The sequence below is a fragment of the Mustelus asterias genome, chromosome 2, assembly GCF_964213995.1.
Source record: "Mustelus asterias chromosome 2, sMusAst1.hap1.1, whole genome shotgun sequence".
Taxonomy (NCBI): Eukaryota; Metazoa; Chordata; class Chondrichthyes; order Carcharhiniformes; family Triakidae; genus Mustelus; species Mustelus asterias.
Genome location: NC_135802.1, coordinates 69,005,368 through 69,031,953, shown reverse-complemented (window position 1 = coordinate 69,031,953; position 26,586 = coordinate 69,005,368). Strand labels below are relative to the sequence as shown.

At 42.9% G+C, this 26,586-nt stretch overlaps 1 protein-coding gene across 2 annotated transcripts in view; it reads left to right on the top strand.

Annotated features, from left to right (window-relative positions):
• tns3 (tensin 3) overlaps window positions 1-26,586 on the top strand; it is a 435,511-nt gene that overhangs the window by 59,794 nt on the left and 349,131 nt on the right. Inside the window, exon 1 of one of the 2 annotated variants that reach the window (XM_078236654.1) lies at window positions 10,875-10,890. The exons of the other annotated variant lie outside the window; for it this stretch is intronic. Within the exon in view, the coding sequence (XP_078092780.1) occupies window positions 10,882-10,890 (9 nt within the window). The 5' untranslated portion in view covers window positions 10,875-10,881. Of the gene's footprint in view, window positions 1-10,874; window positions 10,891-26,586 lie in introns of those variants that run through there. 2 annotated transcript variants of the gene reach the window in all.

The window sequence follows — 26,586 nt, the reverse complement described above, 5'->3', positions numbered from 1 at the left end:
TCACTCCTTTCCTGCTTCCAGGTGCTCAGCAGCCACTCTTGTTCTTGACTCCCCAAAGCTCTCGGAGACAGCTTTGCCTGTCAGGAATCTGACACAAATGAAAGTTGCTGTGCAATCGACCTCTGTTAATTCACTCTTTTTTGCTTGGAATAATGAATTACGCAGCTGTTCAAATTAGGCTTTTATGATTACTTGAATTTAAATTAATTGAAGTGAAGCAGCTGTGAGTAGAGTAGAATACATTAGAGGCAATTGCTCAGCGCAGATCGCACCGATCCTGGAAAATAGCTCGTGGGCCTAAAAATCAGTTTTGCACCTCATGTCAAATGGTTTGCAGTCGTCTCAGTCCTTTTCTACTGGCACAAACCGGGTCGTGCCAGAAAGAGCACAAGGCCAATTAGCATATTCAAAGCATTTAAATCTGCATAGCCCAATAGAGGTCTGACTCTCCCAGCTCCCGGAACCGTCCAACCTTCAGGCGTGGCAAGAGACCAGCAAGAATCACTACTGGTCTTTACTCACGGGGACCAGGCATGATGACGACCCTGGGGTCTCGGAGACCATTGAAGCCCCCGGGTGGTTGGCGACATGGCTGGGCAGCGCCCATCTGATACACTGGCAGTGCTAGTTGGGCATTGATAGTATACCAGGTATAGTAGCAAGCAGTGGGCCTGTGCGGGGGTGGGATCTGAGCGGAGGCTATGACATGGAGGCTAGGGTGGGGGGGGGGGGAGGGAGGCGGCATGTTGGGGATTATGAAAAGGGTGCCCACTGGGAGGGCCCCAGTGCCCTGATGCTGACACCCCATGTCTGAGAGGGGGTGGGGAAACATGGCATCAACTGGGGGACTGGGATGGGTTCTGGTTTTCTCACCGTTAAGGCAGTTTTATTTTTTGGAAAGTTGCAGCCCAGGCGTGATGGCCATGTCGGGAGACTGGGAGGCCATTGAAGCCTCCTGGTGGTTGGGGTCATGAAGGGGGACCCATTGCGAGGGCCCCGAAGCCGGCGAGCCATGTTGGGAGGGGGTGGGGAAACATGCCACTAATGAGGGGGGTGTTCTGATGTCCGAGGGGGGAGGGAGGGAGTCTCCCAGTGCATTGGGAGATTGTGTTGCGCTTTCAAAATGGCTCAGCTGGGCTCACCGGTGTGTTAGGCCCCCACCACCCCAAAACCGGCACGCAACTCACCACTCTTCCAAAAAATGACTAGGTGTGGCACGATTGTGGTTTGATCGCTCCGGTTTTCTTGCCATTATGACACTTAGATTTTTGGGGGGGAAATCGCAGCCATTGTATTGTTGTAACCTTTGTTGAGATCAGTACTGATTTTACTTTCGTTTGGAATACAAGAACCCAGATAGTTGCTGTAAGAATTAAGCTGCAAGGTTCACAGATTAAACAAAAGAATTTTACTGAATTCACAAAATTCAAAGAACTTGAACCATATTAGCTGTACTCTAACTTTTAGAATGAACACACTTCCTTCTGCTCTAAATTGAATGTCATAAGACCATAAGACATTGGAGCAGAATTAGACCACTTGGGATCCATCGAGTCTGCTTCGCCATTCAATCATGGCTGATATTTTTCTCATCCCCATTCTCCTGCCTTTTCCCCATAACCCCTGACCCCCTTATTAGTCTATCTATCTCTGTCTTAAAGACACTCAATGATCTGGCCTTCACAGCCTTCTGTGGCAAAGAGTTCCACAGATTCACCACGCTCTGGCTGAAGAAATTCCTCCTCATTTTTGCTTTAAAGGATCGTCCCTATAGCCTGAGATTGTGCCCTCTGGTTCTAGTTTTTCCTACTGTTGGAAACTCCTCTCCATGTCCACTCTATCCGGGCCGCGCGGTGTCCTGTAAGTTTCAATAAGATCCTCCCTCATCCTTCTAAACTTCAACGAGTACAGACCCAGAGTCCTCAACCTTTCCTCATATGACAAGCTCTTCATTCCAGGGATCATTCTTGTGAACCTCCTCTGGACTCTTTCCAAGGCCAGCACATCCTCCCTTAGATATGGGCCCAAAACTGCTCTCAATACTCCAAATTGGGTCTGACCAGAGCCTTATACAGCCTCAGAAGTACATCCCTGCTCTTGTATTCCAGCCCTCTCGACATGAATGCTAACATTGCATTTGTCTTCCTAATTGCCGACTGAACCTGTACATTAACCTTAAGAGAATCTTGAACAATGACTCCCAAGTCCCTTTGTGTTTCTGATTTACTAAGCATTTTCCCATTTAGAAAATAGTCTATGCCTCCATTCCTCCTTCCAAAGTGCATAACCTCACACTTTTCCACATTGTACCCCATCTGTCACTACTTTGCCCACTCTCCTAACCTGTCCAAGTCCTTCTGCAGCCCCCCTGCTTCCTCAATGCTACCTGTCCCTCTACATATCTTTGTATCATCTGCAAACTTAGCAACAGTGCCTTCAGTTCCTTCCTCCAAATTGTTAATGTATATTGTGAAAAGTTGTGGTCCCAGCACTGACCCCTGAGGCACACCACTAGTCACCAGCTGCCATCCTGAAAAAGACCCCTTTATCCCCACTCTCTGCCTTCTGCCAGTCAGCCTATCCTCTATCCATGCCAGGATCTTACCCTTAATACCATGGGGACTTATTTAACAGTCTCCTATGCGGCACCTTCGTAACTCCACTTTCCTTTACCTGTTTAACTTGTGGTTAATTTAGCGAGAATGTGCTTTCCCAATGCTGCATGAGCCCCACTATGTATATTTTGAGATAAAAATAAAAGAACAAGATGAGTTTATTGACCCAATTTCCAGAATTAAAAAATAATTGCAACCATCGTTCATATGTCATACCCATTCCCTGGGACCCCATGCACAACTAATTCAGTTCACTGAATAGTAGGATAGACTTGAAGAAAAAAACATACAGTTAGCAGTCCTTTAGCTTGTCTTGATGTGGTGATTCCATGTTGCGGCTGTTCTGTTCAGTTGTCTTTCTGGGTGTAGTTATATGGAGTAGATTTCTATGTTTTATCCCCAAAAGGTTCTGGTTTACAGTAGATTTTTCATCTTAGGATGATTACTTTGCAAATCTGCATGCTATTTCAGAGGGTGAGAGAGCTCTTTGCAGCCTTTCAGCATAGCCTTCTGGCCTCTGCTCTCTGGCTTGATAAACAGTTCTAAAGAGCCTTGCTGGCGATATATTCCAGAGGAATTTGATCATCATGTCTGCTGTAATCATTGTTTCGTAGAGCAGATAATTACATTTTGTCTCATCTCAGGAACTTTTGAAGGGTAACAGTGTAAAAGCCAACTGGAGATGGCGGGGGTGGACGGGAATGGAAAATGTCAGTGTTCCGTTAGTGAAAATTAGTTTGGAGTTTTGTTCTCCTGAGCTTGATAGCTTGAGTTTCCTGCTGCTCTATTTTGGGATCATATTTGCATTAATTTGCACCTCATCAATGCTCACTAAAAGGCCAACTTGGTGGAATAAACGTGTCCTATTCAAATTAAGTGCCTGCCAGCATATGATGAGAACAGTTTGTTTCCCAAATGTATATACAGGTTGTGCACCTGATGAGCTTCAGATCATCCTGGGATATGCAGGTAGTACTTTTGCCTACCTTTTAAGAGCAGTGCTGAGAGATTTTGGGTCCATGTATCACAGTTTATGACAAGACAGGACAGAAGAGGCAAGCATCCGGGGATGTGGGTGTCTTAGAGGGTGAGGTCGTAGGGAGAGTACTCAGGATACTGGTGGTAGGAAGGAATGACAACAGTCAGAGGATAGAGTGTAGGGTGAAACGATTCGGTGACAGGTCCAGGGTGAGAATCTTGTTTGTGAAAATCTCATCAGGTGGGTCATGGAGCAGGACAAAACAGGTGACTCAGATAATAGGTGAGGGCAGTGTTAGCTTGGCATGGGTACATTAACAGGTATTGGCTTTGAGGAAAGGCATGTGGAGGTGAACTTCAGGCCATGAACTCTCTCCTCCATCTTGACCCCCTTTTTAAATGCCCCCCCCCCCCCCCACTTTTTAAAAACGTTTTGTTTTCACAGAACGCTGAAACTTGTTCTTCTTTTAAGACATTCTGTTATTGTAACTTCATGCCACTATCAGTACCTTCTCTAGTCTTTAATCTTACCATTAACATTTCCTTTGTCTTGTGCCCATGACGTATTTTGTCAAAACTCTCCTAGCTCCCGATCTTCTATTTTGCTTCACCTGTTCCACCCCTTCAACAGTATCAAATCCCTCGCATTTCTCCCTCTTTCGATTTGAAGAAGAGTCATACGGACTCAAAACGTTAGCATCTGTGGAGAGCGAAACAGAGTTGCCAAACTGGCTGAATTTTGCCAGACATTTCTGCTTTATTGAGGAAAACTAGGTTAATGGTCATATTGTTTCTGCAGAGTGAAGCTCAAGTATCTCAGAAATCTATTAATGGTGAAAAAGCACCATTTCAGTGCACCAACATGAATTTGTATGTTTTCAGTGAAACTGAGTTTGTCATATTTATGGATTAGAGATTGCCCAAACTTGTTTCATTTTGGATTTTTACTAATCTATTGAGCCTGTTAAATTCAAACTTGGGTCCGAGAGGTGAAAGGAACTGTGCTGTAGCCCATAGCACTGACCAGTTGCATTTACTTTGAGTGTATATGCTTACATGTATTTTTTAAAATTCTGAACCTTTGCACATGAAATACAGCAAGCAGCTAAAATTTAGTTCAAGCCTGACTGAGCTTAATTAGTCTATCTCTAGCAATTGGCAGAATGTGTTTGCGACTGGCACAATGGCCACAAAATCTGAACGGGCGAGGGTCCGACAACGGAAATTTCCATTGACCTTGGGCAGGAATTTCTGGTCTTGCTCGAGCGAGGCCGTAAAATCCCGCCCAAGGTGCCTTTTGACAAATGAACTCCAGTTTGTCAGCGTAGGCAGAAAGCAACTTTTCCTCAGAATCACAGTCGCAGGTTTGCAAAAGGCACATACTTTTGTCTGGTTTTAACAGAAACATTTATTATATAAACAAATGGATTGGCAATGTAATATACACCTTCAGAAAATATTTAAATATTAAACTCTTTGCTGCGGTTGAGTGTTAACATTCGTATCCCTGTGGGTAACAAACACCAGTGACTTGAGTTTTCACAGATGTGGAAACAGAAGCAGCAGTGTGCAATGTGTGAATAAATTGTTATAAATCGAGACTAAAGGTTTCATGCCCAACTAAATCAGTGTTTTTTTTTTTCGTTTTATGATCCAGAGGAACAGTTGGGTTTCATATGATGACAAAAAACAGAAAAATTATATGGCACATGAAGATTATTTTTGTAGCAACACCAATGTTTTTTCACAGAAGAGCCCTGTGCTAAGAGGTGCAGGATTGTTTTTGTTGAATGTCTGGGTGGAATTTGGTCAATGGCATACTGTTTATGATGGTGGAACTGAAAGTGTGTGCCACGCCCAGTCTCTCGCCTTTTCTCATTTCCTATGTTATTGCAATTAAAATTTAAAGTATCAGTCTCGTGCATGGGAGACTCGTGTGACTCTGTGACTGGGGAAGCTTTTCATGGTGAAACCCATTGTCAGCCACAGCTAGAGTTGGCTCTAAAAGACCCCCCCCCCCCCCCCGTTCAATCTGGGAGGCTCTGCGCCACGGTCAAAACTTTCCTGCCCACTTCCATTGGGAGCATAAGACTTATTGGGGGCACAGTTTTTTTCAAATATAACTTTACTTGTAGATATTTGCAGAGTGTAGCTCTTAAATCTATTAAAGGTAAAAAAAGCACAACTTCAGTACACTAACTTGCATTTATACATTTTCAGTGAAGTTAAGTTTGTATTGTGTTCAGAGATTAGAGATGGCCCAAGCTTGTTTCATTTTAGATCTTTACTAATCATTGATACCCCGAGATGGACATGCATTTGGACAAAACTGGCACCCCCCCCCCCCCCCCCCTTAGGCCTTTCTTTCTTCTTACCTTTACTGAAGTCTCTACATCCGCTGTTACCAGGCCCTTCCCACTTCACTCCTCTATGCCTTAACCTCTCCCTCTTTCATCTCTTGGATCCATTTTCCCGTCAACTACATTCCACCCAATCTGCCATACTATTGCTGCCATAGAATTAAACAAGATAAATCATTGATCTCCAATACAACTGCACAAAGCCAAACAAATGTGAACCAGGTGTGACAAGATTCCTGTGGATTTGAATAGCATTTCAATTTTAGCCACAGATAGAATTTGTTAGCAGGAGAAATTTATACTAAGAGTTTCACGTCATGATGTTTGACTGTATTTATCTTGAGGGTGGGACTTTATTTTTAAAAAAGTTTGGCACTAATGAGTATTCCTGGAGTGCATGTTTATTATAAGTATTAACGAACCCACCACAGGACCAGTGTGAGGCCTGAGATGTAGCAAACATGCTGCTGACTCTGCAGCTTATCTCTGCATCTCAACCTGCTGTCGGGAAATTGAAATGTTGCGTCCTGCATAATTTAGTCACTCGTGCACTATGATTCCCACTCTAGATGGCTCTGTAAAATCCCCACTTCCCTCTGTCTTTTGTTTGTCCACCTGACTAAAACTTTGGAATTATGTTCATCAAGAGAAGCATATTAAGCAGGAAAGTGTTAGAAAAAAATTTTTTTTAGGTGATAAAGTTAAGCCCTTTGAAAACAACATTTGTAAGTTGTCATTTGGATCCTGAGGTTATACTTTTCATTGTTACCTCTTCCATATATTCATTATTTGCAACCATGCTATTTGGATGCTGAACATCATTCTTACCTATAGTGACGTGACACTATATTGGAAATGTTCCCCATTCCTTCTAGTTGTTGGCTGAAATCAGTAAGACTGCTCCGTTCAGTTGATATATGATAACGACACTGAAAGATTACAGTGAATTACAGTATTGAAAGGTAACACTGTTGTGTCTAGTCGAAGTTTGAGGGCTGACATCTAATGAGTAATGCATCAATTCAAGTGGAGCATTACTATAAATTTCTAGAGAATGGCAAGTTTAACAACTATAGTGAAGGAAACCTGCCCAGAAATATTTTAGTTTGGATTCGAATAGTATTACATTTTAACCACAAACAGAATTGTTACCTGGAGAGATTTGTGCTCAAGAGTTTCATGTAATGAGGGTCGACTGTAAATGTCACAAGCCTTCTGTTATTATGAGTTCCTGTGTGTCAACACTTTTCATTGTGAAGTTTAAGAGGATAATATTCCAGATACGCATTCCACCATCACTTTTCACTTTCAAACTGTTAACTTGCAGTATTTGCAAAAGATCTGCAGTGCTGAAGACACAGCAGTGAATAGAACATCACTTTCTAGCTGAAATAAAACAGTTGGATGCCTAAATGTATAGGTGCCTTCACTGAGTGAACGTAAGTCCAGGTGAGTGAAGCTTGAATACGACATGGTTGGGTGATGGGGGAAATAGTTGAGCTTGGCTGGCTGCTGCTCCTCCAGAATAGGAGGAAAATTTACAGGCGCCAGGAGTGTCAGCAACTTTGACATATTCACGTGATGTGTGAGCACAGCCATTTAAGAGATTCGTAAAGTGGTTCCTATGTGCGATGATCTACTCAAGGAGGTTTGGAGCTATATGGGACCCACAAGACCTGTACCTTTTACGTCCTCAGGATATCCATCCCAAAGCACCTAACAGGTGCTTCAAAGGGAGTTGCTGTTTTGTCAATTGACTACATGTGCACAGTAAGGCCTTGTCAAAGTAACATGGAAGAGAACAATTGATATCCAGCACAGGTTGTGCGAAGTCATACAGAAATGAAATGCTCCAGTTGCTGGTAATCTGAAATAAAAACTGGCAGTTCTCAGCAGATCTGGCAGCATTTGTGGAGAGAGAAGCAAATTTAACATTTCAGATTAATTATCTTTCAGTTCTGATGAACTCGGATGGCAATGTTCTCTAGACATTATAGCATTGAACAAACCAATGAAGGTACCTCGTGGTTGAAGTAGAATAAATGGATGACTGATGTGTGCATGGCTTCACTGACCGGAGGCATGTATCAACTCTGACTTTGGATAATCATTTGGTGGATTGAGTATGTGAAATCAACTTTGAATCCCTAGATTATTGTAAATAATTTGGCGACTGCTCCCGTCATTTCATTCATAGTAAAGAACATCTCTGCTCACCTCTTTTCATTATCCATGTTCCCTTGTCCCTTCGCCATCCTACTTCCCTCTCGAAAACAATTCTCCCAAATCTCTTGTATGTGTATTTTCAAATTTCCAACAGTTTACCCCTTAGCTGTGTTTGTTGCTTTTTGGGAAGGGTGTAGTAAGGCCCTTGCTTGTCTCCGCAAGGTCAGAAAGTACTGCTACATTGGAGCTTAATGAAGTCTCCACATTTTAAAACAAACCTGCTAACTAGAAGCTTTGAAAGCTGATATAAATAGGTTGACACGTAACAATACTGTCAGTCTGAGAGAACATTTGAATCCCAAGACTACTTCGATAAAGGGTGCATGGTTTGGAATAGTTTGTGGCTTATTTTTTTAAACAGGACTTCTCAGAAATCTTGTCTATATGAAGTGAGGTCTTTAAAAAATGTTGTCACTAAGGACATGAGGCACTCTCGGGTCTGTATTTGCTCCCTCAACATTTGCATCAACAGCATCAGTTTGATTCAATAATTGTGCCTGTGCTTTTATTTAGCCAGTATTCTATAAATTCCAAGATAATACACTTTTGCATTTCATTTTAAGTTTTAGAGTCTTGTCTGTCACAAATTTTCCTGTGTCTTATTTTTTCCAAGTGATTGACTGGTGAGAGGATTCAGATTTCCTTCTTCCTCTTTATCACAGAAGCAGGGGTTAACATGGCCATTCTAATTTTAGCAAATTTTGTGTTGTTAGTTAGAATTGTTGTAATTAGTTGAAATTATAAGTTTGGCAGTGATTGTGATTATCCCAATTGCCAGTCTGTGAAATCTGTCTGTCCTTGTGCGAGCATTCATTCTCCAGAAGCACTGATGTGGACATCAACTCCAAAAGAGTAATCAACACCTCCAATTCATAACTTTCGATTGTAACCCCTGTAACGAGTTATCTGATAGGTGCAGTGTGGTTCCTTTGAAGAGGATTGCATTGATTTGATTCTTTAATAAACCTGATGCCATGGTGATTTTCAGATCTGTTTTATTTAATGGCTTTGTGTGAAAAATGAACTTACCTTGCAGCTGGAATGATGGGACATTTTGTTTAAGCTGAGCATCATCAGGCAGTGTAATCGCATCCTGTGTTATTGATTCAGATAGCCTGTTTCACTCATGAAGTCTTACGGAGATATCTTGGTCAAGATTAGAAGCTTCTACATAGGACCGCCCGATATTTAGGCCTGTTTAGCATTGATTCGCCTTGATGCTGCCACTCAATGCACCATATGGGAGCAGTTTCACGTCTTTAAGAATTTGCAGTTCAGTTATTTTAATTAAACAGAAGCAAACTTTATGTGGGTTTGGCCTATATCGCAGAGCATAATGTGCCATTGTTCTGACTCTAACTGAGTTCCTTCTTGAATTCCTCTACCCTGCTGTGGAATTTTATACTGTTTGCTCCATGGCTGTTGGAGAATACTCCAGCATGTAACAAAAAGTTTTTTGGAGAACCAAATATTTCAAGAAAGAGTTGCCAGTTAAGATGTGGTGATTTTGTTTGCCAGATTTTGTGCTTTTAGGAGAAAGTAAATCAGTTTGACTATAGCGTTGCCTCAATTTAACTGGAAAAATAGGGAACTTTGTTTTTAGAGACACAAAACTCATTTTCTTGTTCCATGCTATTTATGCACAGTATTTAAACAAAATGATGGGAAACAGTGAAATACAAACATAATTAGTGACCATAGGGGTTTGCTTATTGATTCGCTTTTTAAAAATCCCATTTTAATACAGTGTTATTTGAATCCACAGAGCACAGATGGGGCTCATTTCCTGATACTTGAGCTGTTCTTAACTTCAGCCAGAGCTGAAGGTCTGGATTTCATTAAAAAGACCCCCTGAAGGCATCTTTTCAAATTCCAAAAGTAATGTTTTTGCTTATAAGGGTAAATACTTCAATGCAGCAATTCTTGTGAATAAAAGGCATAACATGAAAGAAGTAGTTATAGGTGACATTAGCCATCATTAAGTATATGCACTATTTATGCAGGTAAAGTACATCATCCAGCTGCATTATTTGGATGTCTTTAGTAAAACAAAATCACTTTGATCTGATATGAAGCTTTTTGGACTGTCTCTTTGCTCAGTTTAATTGTTGATTTATGGTTGTTCTAAGGAGCATATTTGTTTTTAAAATAATTACCCCATATGTCTTTAAATGCATGTCGTCATTTTTTTGTGTGTAGATCATTTTTGAGGAGCGTAATATTTCTTGGCTGATTGGATGAATTACATTGAGAAGCTTCCAACTTTTTAAAAAACAACGTTTCTAACTGTAGTACCCAGCTCCAGGAACCCTCCCACTAGAGTAGGAAGGCTTCATTTCCTTAGTGGAGTCAAAGGCACACGACATATCCCTTGCTTTTTCCACTGCGTTGGATAATCCAGTCAGTTTATGTTGACTGGAGCCTGACACTGTATAAATTGTACTGTATCTGTTTGCCGTTACCTGTTCTGGTTATAGGGCAAAGGTTGAATACAGCCAGTTGTCAGAAGATTTAGCTTATTGTTTAAAAACATTGTCGATTAAACCTGAAAAGTTGTGCAAGAAAGTGTCGAGAAGAGCTCGTTAAGCAAAGAGAACTCCGCGATTCTCATGGGTTGCACAGTGAGCTTGGCTTGCCTTGAGGATGAGATTTGTCAAGTGCCGCTGGATCATCAGAGCCAAGTACGGGGCGAGAAACGTCTTATGGAAAAGGTAGTCCGAGTTGTGAGACTTTTAACATGTAACCTTCTGCTTGGATCCATCATGTCAGTTTGCCGGAAATAAGATCCTAATGTTTTCAGATGTTCTGAACTGGTTTTTATGTTGCTAATTGTGGGATCATTTTCTTGTTGATTTGACTACTTTAAAATATAAAATAGCTAATTGAAAGGGATTCGCTAGCCTAATGCAGTGGACGGTACTCTGCGATGGTCTTGAACAAAGGTGTAGAGTTCAAATTATTTATAACTCTTTTCCCGCGTCTTTAAGTGTTTCTAATTCCTTTCCAGCACATGATTACATTAGGTTATAAATCCATAACATTGGTTCAAAACAGATTCATAACATTGGTTTCAAAAGCTGTTTTGCAAGAAGTGGAAGGTAGTTGCAAAATGCATATAAAAGATTTGAAAATGTTGTACAAATGAAAAGTACCTGGGGAATGCGAAAGAAAAAGCTCTTCTAGTTTTAATGTGCAAGTCCCAGTCTTCAATCGGAATATTCTGAGAGAGAATAATTCTTCTTAAACATGATCCATTTTAATACAAAGACAGTTATTAACATTTTTCATTTAATTCTTTTCAAAAACTTCTTCAATTAATTTTGTTGAGTTCACCGGAAAATGTTTGAATTGTTCTAGTTCAACAATTTGAGGTTCAGTTTTTAAAATACGTACTATTTTTTGCCAGAGACAGCAAGCAGCAAATCATGTGTTACAGACAGGAAGGGCTTTAATTTAAATGAATTTCTCCTCCCACCAACCGTCCATAAGCAGAAAGGTTTTTTTGGATTTGCTTCCCCCTTTGTAAGCAGTGGAGTATTTCCCAACCCCTCGGTTTGGGTGTGATCCAATTTCTATTAATAACCCCACAGCACACACAAGATAGGTTGAACTCAAAGGGTTAGTTTATTTGCGCACACTGAAAAGAGGGAGGAAGGTTGCAATGTTGTCACCTTTGTATTCAGACTGTAAAAGAAGGTAGAAAAAGGAAAAAATTGTAATGCAGAGACCACAGAGAAGAGAAATATTGTTTCAGGTGGGTTCTAGAGCCCAGAATCAAAATGCAATGAGGTATTCATTCCTTCACAAAGGTCATTGAGCTGAAAACTGGTGTTGTATAATTTACGTTTCCAGTGGCGTTGACTTCACATTGAGATAAGCATGCAGAGATGAATCAGTTTGGAGGCAACGGTACTGAAATTTCAATAGGAGCAGTGTAGTTGGGTTTAAGCACCTGATTTGTTAAGCTATGAGTTGACTGTAAAATGGCAGACTAACTTTGCATTACAGCGAGGCAATATGACTGATTCCACAAATCAGAGGTCCATGTCAGATGAGTCCTACCACTTCACACTGTCTTTCATAGAAATCATAGAAACCCTACAGTGCAGAAGGAGGCCATTCGGCCCATCGAGTCTGCACCGACCACAATCCCACCCAGGCCCTACCCCCACATATTTACCCGCTAATCTACGCATCTCAGGACTCTAAGGGGCAATTTTTAACCTGGCCAATCAACCTAACCCGCACATCTTTGGACTGTGGGAGGAAACCGGAGCACCCGAAGGAAACCCGCGCAGACACGAGGAGAATGTGCAAACTCCACACAGACAGTGACCCGAGCCGGGAATCGAACCCGGGACCCTGGAGCTGTGGAGCAGCAGTGCTAACCACTGTGCTACCGTGCCGCCCTTGTCAAAAGTGTGTTTATTTCTCGTCTGAGTCCATGAGATGGTTGAATATTTCACTCGTGGCAGGGTGACACAGTGGTTAGCATTGCTGCCTCACATCACCTGGGTTCAATTCTGACTCGGGTGACTGTGTGGAGTTTGCGCATTCTCTCCGTGTCTGTGTGGGTTTCCTCAGAGTGCTCCAGTTTCCTCCCACAGCCCAATGATGTGCGGGTTAGGTTGATTGGCCACGTTAAATTGACCCTTAGTGTCAGCGGGACTAACAGGGTAAATACGTGGGGTTACAGGGATAGAGCCTGGATTGGATTGTTGTCGATACAGGCTCACTGGACCAAATGGCCTCCTTTTGCTTTGTTGGGATTCTATGATTAAGAATTGAAAAAGAAGGTTGTGGGGCTGTTCGTCCTAGCAGACAGGTAGACTCCACTTGATTAACATGGGTTATGAATGCAGATGGCCTTTGTCGAGCACTCTTTGAATTTGGTCTATGCAGCCCACAGGGGGTTGTTAGTGGCTCTTCAGAGATAACGAAGAGCACATTTCTTTGGTACTGCATTTGTTTGGGGAGTCACAGACAGACATAGATTCAGCCTTCTTCAGTTTAGAATATTTAGAGAGAGCTATGAGCATGTCTCTTTATATTTTGTAAAAATTATGGACAGTGAAGTTTTTACACCCCTCGCACAAGTATTTAGCAAAGAGGAAGATCACCCCGAGGTCACCAAGAAAATGCAACTGTCAATTCTGTACAATATAATCAGAGTCAAGACCAACTATAATTCGCTGTTTTATGAGATTTTTCCATAAATTCCACACTGCAACTTATGAAGAAAAACTATGGTCAGAAAGTGAAGGGGTTGTCAAAAGACTAACATGTAATGGCAGAGATGTGGCAAATGGATAATTTTAAGAAAAATACAATAAAACAGCAAACCATTATATAAACGATCTGGAAGAAGGTGTAACTGGGGTGTTCAGTAAGTTTGCGGACGACACAAAATTGGCAGGACTTGCAGATAGTGAGGAGCATTGTCAGAAGCTACAGAAGGATATAGATAGGCTGGAAATTTGGGCAAAGAAATGGCAGATGGAGTTCAATCCTGATGAATGCGAAGTGATGCATTTTGGTAGAAATAATGTAGGGAGGAGCTATACGATAAATGGCAGAACCATAAAGGGTGTAGATACGCAGAGGGACCTGGGTGTGCAAGTCCACAGATCCTTGAAGGTGACGTCACAGGTGGAGAAGGTGGCGAAGAAGGCATATGGCATGCTTGCCTTTATAGGACGGGGCATAGAGTATAAAAGTTAGGGTCTGATGTTGCAGATGTATAGAACGTTGGTTCGGCCGCATTTGGAATACTGCGTCCAGTTCTGGTCACCACACTACCAGAAGGACGTGGAGGCTTTGGGGAGAGTACAGAGGAGGTTTACCAGGATGTTGCCTGGTATGGAGGGGCTTAGTTATGAGGAGAGATTGGGTAAACTGGGGTTGTTCTCCCTGGAAAGACGGAGGATGAGGGGAGACTTAATAGAGGTGTATCAAATTATGAAAGGCATAGATAGGGTGAACGGTGGGAACCTTTTCCCCAGGTCGGTGGTGACGTTCACGAGGGGTCATAGGTTCAAGGTGAAGGGGGGGAGGTTTAACACAGATATCAGAAGGACATATTTTACACAGAGGGTGGTGGGGGCTTGGAATGCGCTGCCAGGCAAGGTGGTGGAGGCGGACACACTGGGAACGTTTAAGACTTATCTAGACAGCCATATGAACGGAGTGGGAATGGAGGGATACAAAAGAATGGTCTAGTTTGGATCAGGGAGCGGCACGGGCTTGGAGGGATGAAGGGCCTGTTCCTGTGCTGTATTGTTCTTTGTTCATTATGGAATGGTTCAATTTATAATGCCAGAGAAGTGTATTTTGATTCTAGAGTTTATCCAATGATTCAACTGGTAAATGAGCAATTCACGGTGGCAGAGTGGTTAGCACTGCTGCCTCACAGTTCCAGGGACCTGGGTTCGATTCCAGGCTTGGTTCACTGTCTGTGTGGAGTTTGCACGTTCTCCCCATATCTGTGTGGGTTTCCTCCGGGTGCTCCGGTTTCCTCCCACACTCCAAAGATGTGCGGGTTAGGTGCATTGGCCATGCTAAATTGCCCTATTACTGTCCTGGGATGCGTAGGTTAGAGGGATTAGTGGGGTAAATATGTGAGATTATGGGGATAGGGCCTGGGTGGGATTGTTGTTGGTGCAGACTCGATGGGCCGAATGGCCTCCTCCTTCATGTAGGGTTTCTATGATTCTAAATTCCAGCAAGGTCCTCCTGGCACACCACCGGTTGGTGTTGTTAGCTGTTATCAACTAAAACAGTAATGGGGCAATTAGCGTTAGACTCAGTGATCCAGACCAGGAGGGGAAAAAGTCAACTTGAATTTCTCTCCTGATCAGTATTTAGTGAATTCCATTGGAAGGTGAAGGTGTGGCTGCTTGGCAAAGGCAGGATGGGGATTTGATCTTCCACTGCCAAACTTCATTGTTAACATTCGTTCTTAGAATTCCAGTGACACGTTGATTTAAAATTTTCACCATTTTGTGCAAACCCCTCCATGTGTCTCACCTCTTTTGGTCACAGTAACCTCGTCCTGATTTATAACTTCCTGAGATCTCAGTCTAATTCTTGCGCATCTACAATTTTCGTCAGTTTAAGAATTGTGCTGCGGTGGCACAGTGGTTCGCACTACTGCCTCACAGTGCCAAGGACTCGGGTTCGATTCTGTCCCTGGGTAACTGTCAGTGTGGAGTTTGTATATTCCCTCTGTGTCTGTGTGAGTTTCCTCCCACAGTCCAAAGGTGTGCAGATTAGATGAACTGGCCATGCTAAACTGCCTCTTAGAGTCCAACGACGGTATAAATAAGGTGGATTGGCCTTGGTAAATGTGTGGGGTTACAGGGATGGGGAGGGGTGGGGTGGTTTGGGCCTGGGTAAGATGCTCTTTTAGAGTGTCAGTGCAGACTTGATGGGCCAAATTCCTCCTTCTGCACTGTAGGGATTCTATGGTTCAATTGGCATTTGGTGCCTTTGGTTGACTGTGCCTTTAATCACTGGAATTCCTACCCAAAAAGTGTTCACCCGTTTATCATTTCTCTACATCATTCCTTGAAAACTATTTCTTAAACCTAGCTGTTGCGTGCCTATCCTAATATCCTTTAGCTGACTTGGTGCCAAATTTTATCAGATAATATATCTGTTGGAATGCTTTTATTGCATTGAAGGCATTTTATAAATGCTATTTGTTCCCTGGACTTTCATAAGTTTTGGATGGAGCCCTCTGTATTTTTGTGATTGGATACTCTGTTGACTCACATCATGGTTTTTAAAAATTAGTTTGTTTGTTTCGGTGTCAAAATCCTGGAACTATGAAGGAACAGTGATATAGTTCAAAGTCAGGAAGATTGATAGCTTTTGGTGGGGAACTTGGTGGTCCTAGTTATTCTGTGCATCTGGTGTCCTTCTAGATGGCAGATTTGGAAGATGCTATTGAAGGACCCTTAGTGAATTGCTGCAGTGCATCTTGTAAAGGAAATAAGGAATGTTGTCCTCCAGATGTCATTTAACGCTGAATTGACTAATCCTACTAGAAACAATAATGGGGGTGCACAATCTATTTCGATGGAAATGTTTCACTCTATCCTTACAGGTTTGGGCTTCTGACCTACAGTCAGATAAGTAGCTACCACTCATTGTTGATATTCTTGTGGTGAACGCTTGTGATGAGTAAAGTATCAAAGCTTTACTACTTTGCGTATAATTGTGTATTGGCATAACACTTTCTTCAGGCCAGAAGCAGATTTGCACTTTCGGGGCTCTGCGATTTGACCTGCTGTGGCCTCTGCTCTTGTCCTTACCCTTGCCGGTCTGGTTGCTGCCCAGACTTCTCACTCTCAGTCCTGGCCTCTGGTTGAGTTGCTTGCTGCTCCACGAAAACCACCTTGATACCCGGCTGATTCTCACATCTCTCAGTTGCTCACTTCTTACTCGGGCGGCCGAGCCTCGAGTCTTGATGACTGCCTGTGCTCTGGACTTACTGCCTGGCTGTTGCTGGCTTTATCAGGCCTTCCCTGGCCTGGCTTCTGTTCTTTGGTTGGTTGCCTGACTGCCTCCATCAGCCTTGGCCTGTAGGTCGAGAGTCGCCCCACTGGTCTCCTTGACGGCGATTGGCCAGCGCCGCCTCCTCGGTCATCGCTGAAGACGTCACAGGCTCACATCCCAATGTAAGGTCATCAACCTTACAGTTCCCTCAGGGTGCTAGACCTGAACATCTGAAACCTGGTTTTACTAACGGAAACTTCAGAGCAGACAATCAGAAGATCTGTCTGAACTGCTCTCAAGTCACCGCCACCTCCTAACGTCTGGGTTTTCCCACTCTTAAGGGGACTCCACCAGTCAGAGCCTGATGTTGTTCTGCGTTGACTGCTGATAGGCTCAAGAAGAGCCGATCAGAAAATTCAGAGTTACCAGGCTCCCATAATTCTTAGTATACACGCACCCACACACACACTCTCTCTCGCTGGGGCCCTTCACTGCAGCGCTGTATGTTTCAGTAAGTCCATCTCTACTTCAGGTAAGGAATGGACAAGGGAGTAAAATTGGACATGTTTATTCTTAGAGCAGGAAATGTACTGGGGAAAAAGAACTCCAGTTCTGAAAAGTGTTTAGATTTTGGGTTATTTGATGGCTTGCTAAATTGAAGGAGCCCAAAACTTTGAGAACATTAAAACAGATGAAACAATTGAATGAATTATCAAAACATCTCATTTGGCAAAGCATTGATGCATCCATGTTATACATTTCTGTATCATTTGGAATATTCTGTTTACTAAAGCTGGATATGTTTTATGATCATGGACCTACATAATGCAGATTAAAAACCAAACGTATAATATCATGCATGACTTCTGCAACAAGTTTACTGCTGCCTGGTCATGAGTAAGACTTTAGGTATGTGTGATTTCAGGGTTCCTTTGTGCAGCGTGCCAGCCTGGAATTCTTGATACAGTTATAATGGGGTTTCTAGCATTCCATTAATCCTTTGAGAAAGGAGACAAGAGGGCCCCCTGCTATTTCCCATATGTATTTCTATTTTCACTTGTCTTACAGTTAATACATTTTGAAGAAAATCTGAATCTGTTCCAAACACAGCATAACCCCTTCTCAGAAGGCAACGCTAAATTCTGAGTTGACTGATCCCAATTACTTTGAAATTAAATGTAATAAGTTTGTATTTGGGATATCCATATCTTAAGTTTGTAAAAGTAACTCACGTAACTCGAACATTTTTTTGTAAAGTGTTTTCCAGTTTTATAACACTGGACCCTGTTTCTGACTTCATTGCAATAACTATTTTTTCTGATATTGGCCAAAGCATTTTAATACAGAAGTTGGGACATCTTGTTGAAGTTGTACAAGACATTGGTAAGGCCACACTTGGAATACTGTGTACAGTTCTGGTCACCCTATTATAGAAAGGATACTATTAGTACAGAAAAGATTTATGAGGATGCTACCGGGACTTGATGGTTTGAGTTATAAGGAGAGGCTGGATAGACTGGGACTTTTTTCTCTGGAGTGTAGAAGGCTGAGGGTGATCTTACAGAGGTCTATAAAATAATGAGGGGCATAGATCAGCTAGATAGTCAATATCTTTTCCCAAAGGTAGGGAAGTCTGAAATTAGAGGGTGTACATAGGTTTAAGGGGAGAGATACAAAAGGGTCCAGAGGGGCAATTTTTTCACAAAGCATGGTGAGTGTCTGGAATAAGCTGTCAGAGGCAGTAGTAGAGGCGGGTACAATTTTGTCGTTTAAGAAGTGTTTAGGCAGTTACTTGGGTAAGATGTGTACAGAGGGATATGGGCCAAATGTGAGCAATTGGGACTAGCTTAATGGTTTAAAAAAAAGGGGTGGCATGGACAAGTTGGGCCGAAGACCTGTTTCCATGCTCTAAACCTCCATTACTCTACAAAACAGATTATATGAAAAATTGAATTAATTTATGACTGAACTGTAACCCTTCTGGTATGTTTGAAGCATATTGCAAACAAAATTTCTTAAAATAAATCTTGTATTGGAAAACACCCCCTTTGCTATTTAATGGGAATTTGTGCCTTTTTCCATACCAAAATATGGAAGATATGCCGCAGCTGCTCTGTATTATAAACTAATTCACATCAACTGCAGGTACGAGTCTGAAGCATGGAGGGAAATGTGTATTCAATTCAGTTAACTGGCCTGCAGCTCAGTCTCTTGACAGTCTGTACAGGGATTAAACTGACTGGTGCTTCTAAAAATATGTGTTGAATGGTTCATATCCAAGAACACTCTGAAAAGAATAAGGGGGAGGGGGGGAATCGATCCCCAGTAGAATTGACATGTACGGGCTATTTGGATTGGCAGTGTTATGGTGTTAAAACTGTCTATTTGAAATAATAACATCTGTCTATGCTATCAGGCTCGTTTCAATTTTTAAAAATCACTTTTGGTAATGGCATTTATGAAATATAGCGTGCTGCTGCAAGGACAAGTCATTTCAATTTTGAGGCACCATCTTGGTCTCCCATGTTACTCTGGTTTGAATTTAGCCCCTTGGTGGCTTCCAGAGACACATCTGTGCTCATGGATTTTAAAAAATTTCTTCATTAAATTGAAATAAATTGGAGAGTGAAACGTAGTGCTCAGATTGTCTTATTTAGGATTCTAGACATCTGCCGTTCAGTTCATTGCGGAAAACCATTACTTGAATGACATTGAGCAGGAAAGTATCTGTTTTGAAACCACTGCTTTATCAAGAATTTCACAAATTGGATGGAGGCACCCTGATTGTGAAATTCCTGAGGGTTGACAGGGAAAGTCAAGTTAGTTTGACCCTTGATCTTTGACCCACACCTGCTTTTAATTGGAGATTTTCCTCTTTGAAAGCTTTAAAACCCCTGACAAAGACCAAATATATCTTTTGGCTAAGAAATTATAAAAACATTTCCCTTTAAAAAATTAATTTATCAAATAATATAAGAACTGTGGGAACCTGTTACAAAATGACTCCTCGATTGCTGTGCAATATTTGTTTTGTTCATAATCTAATCGCATTCCTCCAGATTATTTTTTTCCCAGGTTAGCTTCACAGGTTAATTTCCCTGGAGTACTGCAATCATTGACAATCTATTATAAAGACTATTTAATTTATTTCAATTATTTAAATAGTATAACATTTCATGTACAAATATTAGTTACCTTGAGAATTTTGATTTGTTTCAAATCGTATTCAGGGTGTGTGTTACCCCTGTAATTATTACTTAAATGAATAAAAGGGAGCAGAATAAATATTGTGACTAGTGTTTTAGAGAGCTAATCATTGAGTAAAAATGAATGTTGGGAACCATGAAAATCATACGCTGAAGATTTTCCAAGTAGTTTATACATTGGTGACAACATCCAAAAACAGTGTCAGCTTGCACAGGTCAATTCCACTGTGAATTGAGGTCCCGTACATTAATCTCATTTACTTGGCTGTGTAGTACTCAACGCGTTTTTAGAAGCACCAGTCAGTTTAATCCCTATACAGTCTGTCCAGAAACTGAGCCATGATGTGGAGATGCCGGCGTTGGACTGGGGTAAACACAGTCAGAAGTCTCACAACATCAGGTTAAAGTCCAACAGGTTTATTTGATAGCAAAAGCCACTAGCTTTCGAAGCGCTGCTCCTTCATCACGAACTGAGCTGCAGGCCATCTCACTGAATTGAATGTATGGTTCCTTTATACTACAGCGAGCACTTGCAGATAATGCAAATTTTGTGACATGATAACTTGTATTTTAGAGCATTTTTATTTAATGAAGTAAAGTGTCTCAAGCCATTTCACATGGATATTATCAAATAAAATTGGCATTGTGTTCTGAGGAAAGGTTTAAACGGGTTGGGATTCATTGGAATTTAGAAGAATGAGAGGTGATTTCATTGAAACATATAGGATTCTTTAGGGGCTTGACGGGTAAATGCTGAGAGGATGTTTCCCCTCATGGGAGAGTCTAGGACCAGAGGGCATAGTCTCAGAATAAAGGGGCGCCAATTTAAGACCGAGATAAAGAGCAATTCTTTCTCTGAGGGTTGTGAGTTTTTGGAACACCTTGACATAGACAGCTGTGGAGGCAAAGTCCTTGTGTATGTTAAAGGCTGATTTGTGATAAATTTGTGATCAGTAAGGGAATCAAGGGTTAGGAAGAAAGTGTACATGAGGAATGTTGGATAAGCCATGATCCTATTAAATAGCAGAGCAGGCTGGAGGGGCTGATCAGCCTACTCCTGTCCTTATTTCTTATGGTCTTAAAATTTGACACCGAGCCACTTACATCTATTAGACCAGGTGACCAAAAGCTTGGTCAAAGAGGTAAATTTAAGAGCAAGTCTTAAAGGAGAAAAAAGAGGTAGAGAAATAACAGAGAAGATTAGGGAGTGAGTTTCAGAGCTTGAACCTTGGTGGCTGAAGGCAAGTCTGCCAATATTTGATTAAAATCAGGGCTGCTCAAGGCTAGAATTGAGCACAGTTGTCTTGGAGGGTTGTAAGGCTGGAGTACATTAGAGACCGAGAACGATGAGACTGTGGTGGAATTTGAAATTGAGCATCAAAATTTTAAATTGAGTTATTAAATAGTTGCTAACGTAGACCAGTGAAGACAGTGATGGATTGAACAGCACTTGGTGTGAGTTAGGAAAAGGCAGGAGAGTTTTGCATGACTAAGTTTACTGCGCTCAAAACTTGAGAAGTTGGCAAGTAATCCATTGGTTTAATCAATTCTCAATGTAACAGATGAATATTTTAGTATAAGCTGAAATGGACAAATTTGGGTGAAACTATGGAGGTGGAATTGGGTAGGCTTTAACACCAAGATTGCAAACAATTTGGGTCAACCTCGGGCGGTTGCCGGAAGGAGCGTGAAATTATTGACTAGGGAAATGAGTTTGTGGAGGAGACTGAAGAATATGGCCATTGGCCTTCACAGTATATAGTTGGAGGAAATTTCTACTTATCCAGTACCAGATGTTTGATGAGGCACATGTGAAAACCCATGCTGTGTCTTTGGTTGCTATCACCAAGGGGCAATATGTAGATGAGAAGCAGGAGAGGCCATAGTTAGGTCCTTGGGAATACTGAGGTAACGATGCGGGAGTAGTAAAAAAGGCCTTTGCAAGTGAAACTTAGGCTATCATAGAATCCGTACAGTGCAGAAGGAGGCCATTCGGTTGATCGAGCCTGCACCGACAGCAATTCCACCCAGGCCCTATCCCTGTAACCCTATGTATTTACCTTGCTAATCCCCCTGATACTAAGGGGCAATCTTACCAGGGCCAATCAACCTACTTGCGCATCTTTGGAGTGTGGGAGGAACTGGAGCACCAGGAGGAAACCCACCCAGACACAGGGAGAATGTGCAAACTCCACACACTAACCCGAGACCAGAATTGAACCTGGGTCCCTGGCGCTGTGAGGCAGCAGTGCTATCCACTGTGCCACCGTGCCGCCCAAATGATTAGACAGGTAAGAACATTCCCATCCTACTGGACAAGAGTGGAATGCACTTTAGCAGAGGGCAATTTGATTAATCATGTCACTGGCTGTAGGTGGATTGAGAAAGTGGAAGAGGAATAAGTTATATTTGTCACAGTCACAGCTGACAGGCAATGTGACTAAGTGACCTTTTGGTCCTTCAGGGGCAGAAACCTGATTGGAGGGACTCAGACATGGAACTCTGGTAAAGATGGGCACAGAATTTAGAGGAAACAACATGTTCAAAGACTTTGGAGAAGAAAGGGATGTTGGCAATGAAGCAGTAGTTCGGTTGGGGGCGGGGGGGGCGGGGCGGTGGTTCGGTCAAGGGCAATGTACTTTCCAAGCTGCACAGCCATACAGTGACCCAAGTGTTCTCATACAGACACAAGTTGGTCCCTGGTAAATTTGTGTGCATGGGATCGTGCACTTAAATCACCAGCACACTCAAAAATAAAGTAGAGGGCACATTGGTTAAAAGTTGGTTTTTGGAGGTGCAGGGTGATGACAGCAGATTTGAAGAAGAGAGCTGACAAAAGAGTGAAATGTTGACAGGGTCTTTGGTCTTCACAATATGTAGCCGTAGGAAATGTTTACATATCCAGTACGGAATGTTGAATGAACATTTTGACCACTTATAGACAGTGAGAGGTCAACAGGAGATAGAGCTAAGAGCTTGATGTCATCCAGCTTCATTTGGAACCAGGATAGGGAGTTGAGTGCTCAGAAACTCAGTGGAAATAGGATCCAGGAAATAGGGAGATAGAAGCGAAACTGGAGAGAGATGCATGTTCAGGATTAGGAAATGAGCAGGAAGTGGCAGAGGCTTCAATTTTCGTGACAAAGAAGTCATAGAATCATAGCATAGAATCCCTGCAGTGCAGAAGGAGGCCATTCGGTCCATCGAGCCTGCACCGACTCTTGGAGAGAGCATCTTACCCAGGCCCTATCCCTGTAACCCCACACATTTACTCTGCAAATCTCCTCCTAATCTACACATCTTGGGACACTAAGGGGTAATTTAGCATGGCCAATCCACCTAACCTGCACATCTTTGGAGTGTGGGAGGGAACTGGAGAACTTGGAGGAAACCCACGCAGACAAAGAACAAAAGAACAAAGAAGAATACAGCACAGGAACAGGCCCTTCGGCCCTCCAAGCCCGCGCCGCTCCCTGGTCCAAACTAGACCATTCTTTTGTATCCCTCCATTCCCACTCTGTTCATGTGGCTATCTAGATAAATCTTAAATGTTCCCAGTGTGTCTGCCTCCACCACCTTGCCCGGCAGCGTATTCCAGGCCCCCACCACCCTCTGTGTAAAATACGTCCTTCTGATATCCGTGTTAAACCCCCCCTCACCTTGAACCTATGACCCCTCGTGAACGTCACCACCAACCTGGGAAAAAGCTTCCCACCGTTCACCCTATCTATGCCTTTCATAATTTTATACACCTCTATGAGGTCACCCCTCATCCTCCGTCTTTCCAGTGAGAACAACCCCAGTTTACCCAATCCCTCCTCATAACTAAGCCCTTCCATACCAGGCAACATCCTGGTAAACCTCCTCTGTACTCTCTCTAAAGCCTCCACGTCCTTCTGGTAGTGTGGCGACCAGAACTGGGTGCAGTATTCCAAATGCGGCCGAACCAATGTTCTATACATCTGCAACATCAGACCCCAACTTTTATACTCTATGCCCCGTCCTATAAAGGCAAGCATTCCATATGCCTTATTCACTACCTTCTCCACCTGTGACGTCACCTTCAAAGATCTGTGGACTTGCACACCCAGGTCCTTCTGCGTATCTACACCCTTTATGGTTCTGCCGTAGGTTTATCGTAGAGCTCCCCCCTACGTTAGTTCTACCAAAATGCATCACTTCGCATTTATCTGGATTGAACTCCATCTGCCATTTCTTTGCCCAAATTTCCAGCCTATCTATATCCTTCTGTAGCCTCTGACAATGTTCCTCACTATCTGCAAGTCCAGTCATTTTCGTGTCGCCCGCAAACTTACTGATCACCCCAGTTACACCTCCTTCCAGATCGTTTATATAAATCACAAACAGCAGAGGTCCCAATACAGAGCCCTGCGGAACACCACTAGTCACAGGCCTCCAGCCAGAAAAAGACCCTTCCACTACCACCCTCTGTCTTCTGTGACCAAGCCAGTTCTCCACCCATCTAGCCACCTCCCCCTTTATCCCATGAGATCCAACCTTTTGCACCAACCTACCATGAGGGACTTTGTCAAACGCTTTACTAAAGTCCATATAGACGACATCCACGGCCCTTCCCTCGTCAACCATTCTAGTCACTTCTTCAAAAAACTCCACCAGGTTAGTGAGGCATGACCTCCCTCTCACAAAACCATGCTGACTATCGTTAATGAGTTTATTCCTTTCTAAATGCGCATACATCCTATCTCTAAGAATCCTCTCCAACAACTTCCCGACCACGGACGTCAAGCTCACTGGCCTATAATTTCCAGGGTTATCCTTCCTACCCTCCTTAAATAACGGGACCACATTGGCTATCCTCCAATCCTCTGGGACCTCACCCGTGTCCAGTGACGAGACAAAGATTTGCGTCAGAGGCCCAGCGATTTCATCTCTCGTCTCCCTGAGTAGTGTTGGATAGATTCCATCAGGCCCTGGGGATTTGTCAGTCTTTATATTCCCTGAAAAACCTAACACTTCCTCCCTTGTAATGGAGATTTTCGTTAACGGGTCAACACTCCCCTCCGAGACATAGAACATAGAACATAGAACATTACAGCGCAGAACAGGCCCTTCGGCCCACGATGTTGCACCGACCAGTTAAAAAAAAAAACAAAAAACTGTGACCCTCCAACCTAAACCAATTTCTTTTCGTCCATGAACCTATCTACGGATCTCTTAAACGCCCCCAAACTAGGCGCATTTACTACTGATGCTGGCAGGGCATTCCAATCCCTCACCACCCTCTGGGTAAAGAACCTACCCCTGACATCGGTTCTATAACTACCCCCCCTCAATTTAAAGCCATGCCCCCTCGTGCTGGATTTCTCCATCAGAGGAAAAAGGCTATCACTATCCACCCTATCTAAACCTCTAATCATCTTATATGTTTCAATAAGATCCCCTCTTAGCCGCCGCCTTTCCAGCGAAAACAATCCCAAATCCCTCAGCCTCTCCTCATAGGATCTCCCCTCCATACCAGGCAACATCCTGGTAAACCTCCTCTGCACCCTCTCCAAAGCCTCCACATCCTTCCTGTAATGTGGAGGCTAACAGAGGGACATAGATAAGCTGCAGAGCTGGGCTGAGAGGTGGCAAATGGAGTTTAATGCGGAAAAGTGCAAAGTGATTCACTTTGGAAGGAGTAACAGGAATAAAGACTACTGGGCAAATGGTAAGATACTTGGTAGTGTGGATGAACAGAGGGATCTGGGTGTCCATGTGCATAGATCCCTGAAAGTTGGCACCCAGGTTGATAGGGTTGTTAAGGCAGCGTACGGTGTGTTAGCTTTTATTGGTAGAGGGATTGAGTTTCGAAGCCAGGAGGTCATGTAGCAACTGTACAAAACTCTGGTGCGGCCGCACTTGGAGTATTGCGTACAGTTCTGGTCGCCTCATTATAGGAAGGATGTGGAAGTGTTGGAAAGGGTGCAGAGGAGATTTACCAGGATGTTGCTTGGTATGGTGGGAAAATCGTATGAGGAAAGGCTGAGGGGCTTGAGGCTGTTTTCGTTAGAGAGAAGAAGGTTAAGAGGTGACTTGATAGAGGCATACAAGATGATCAGAGGATTAGATAGGGTGGATAGTGAGAGCCTTTTTCCTCGGATGGTGATGGCTAACATGAGGGGACATAGCTTTAAATTGAGGGGTGAAAGATTTAGGACAGATGTTAGAGGTAGGTTCTTTACTCAGAGAGTAGTAAGGGCGTGGAATGCCCTGCCTGCAGCAGTAGTAGACTCGTCAACATTAAGAGCATTCAAATGGTTATTGGATAAACATATGGATGATATTGGAATAGTGTAGGTTAAGTGGGCTTTAGATTGGTTTCACTGGTCGGCGCAACATCGAGGGCCGAAGGGCCTGTACTGCGCTGTAATGTTCTATGTTCTAACAACTGTTCCTTAAAAGACTCCCACATGCCACTTGTGGATTTTCCCTCAAACAGCCTCTCCCAATCAACAGCTGCCAATTTCTGCCTAATCCCATTAAAGTTAGCCTTCCCCCAATCCAACACCTTACCCTTGGGACACCACTCATCCTTTTCCATCACTATTCTAAGGCTAACAGAATTGTGGTCACTATTTGCCACATGTTCCCCTACTGAAACTTTGAAGACCTGACCGGGCTCATTCCCCAGTACTAGGTCCAGTGCAGCCCCCTCTCTAGTCAGGCTATCTACATATT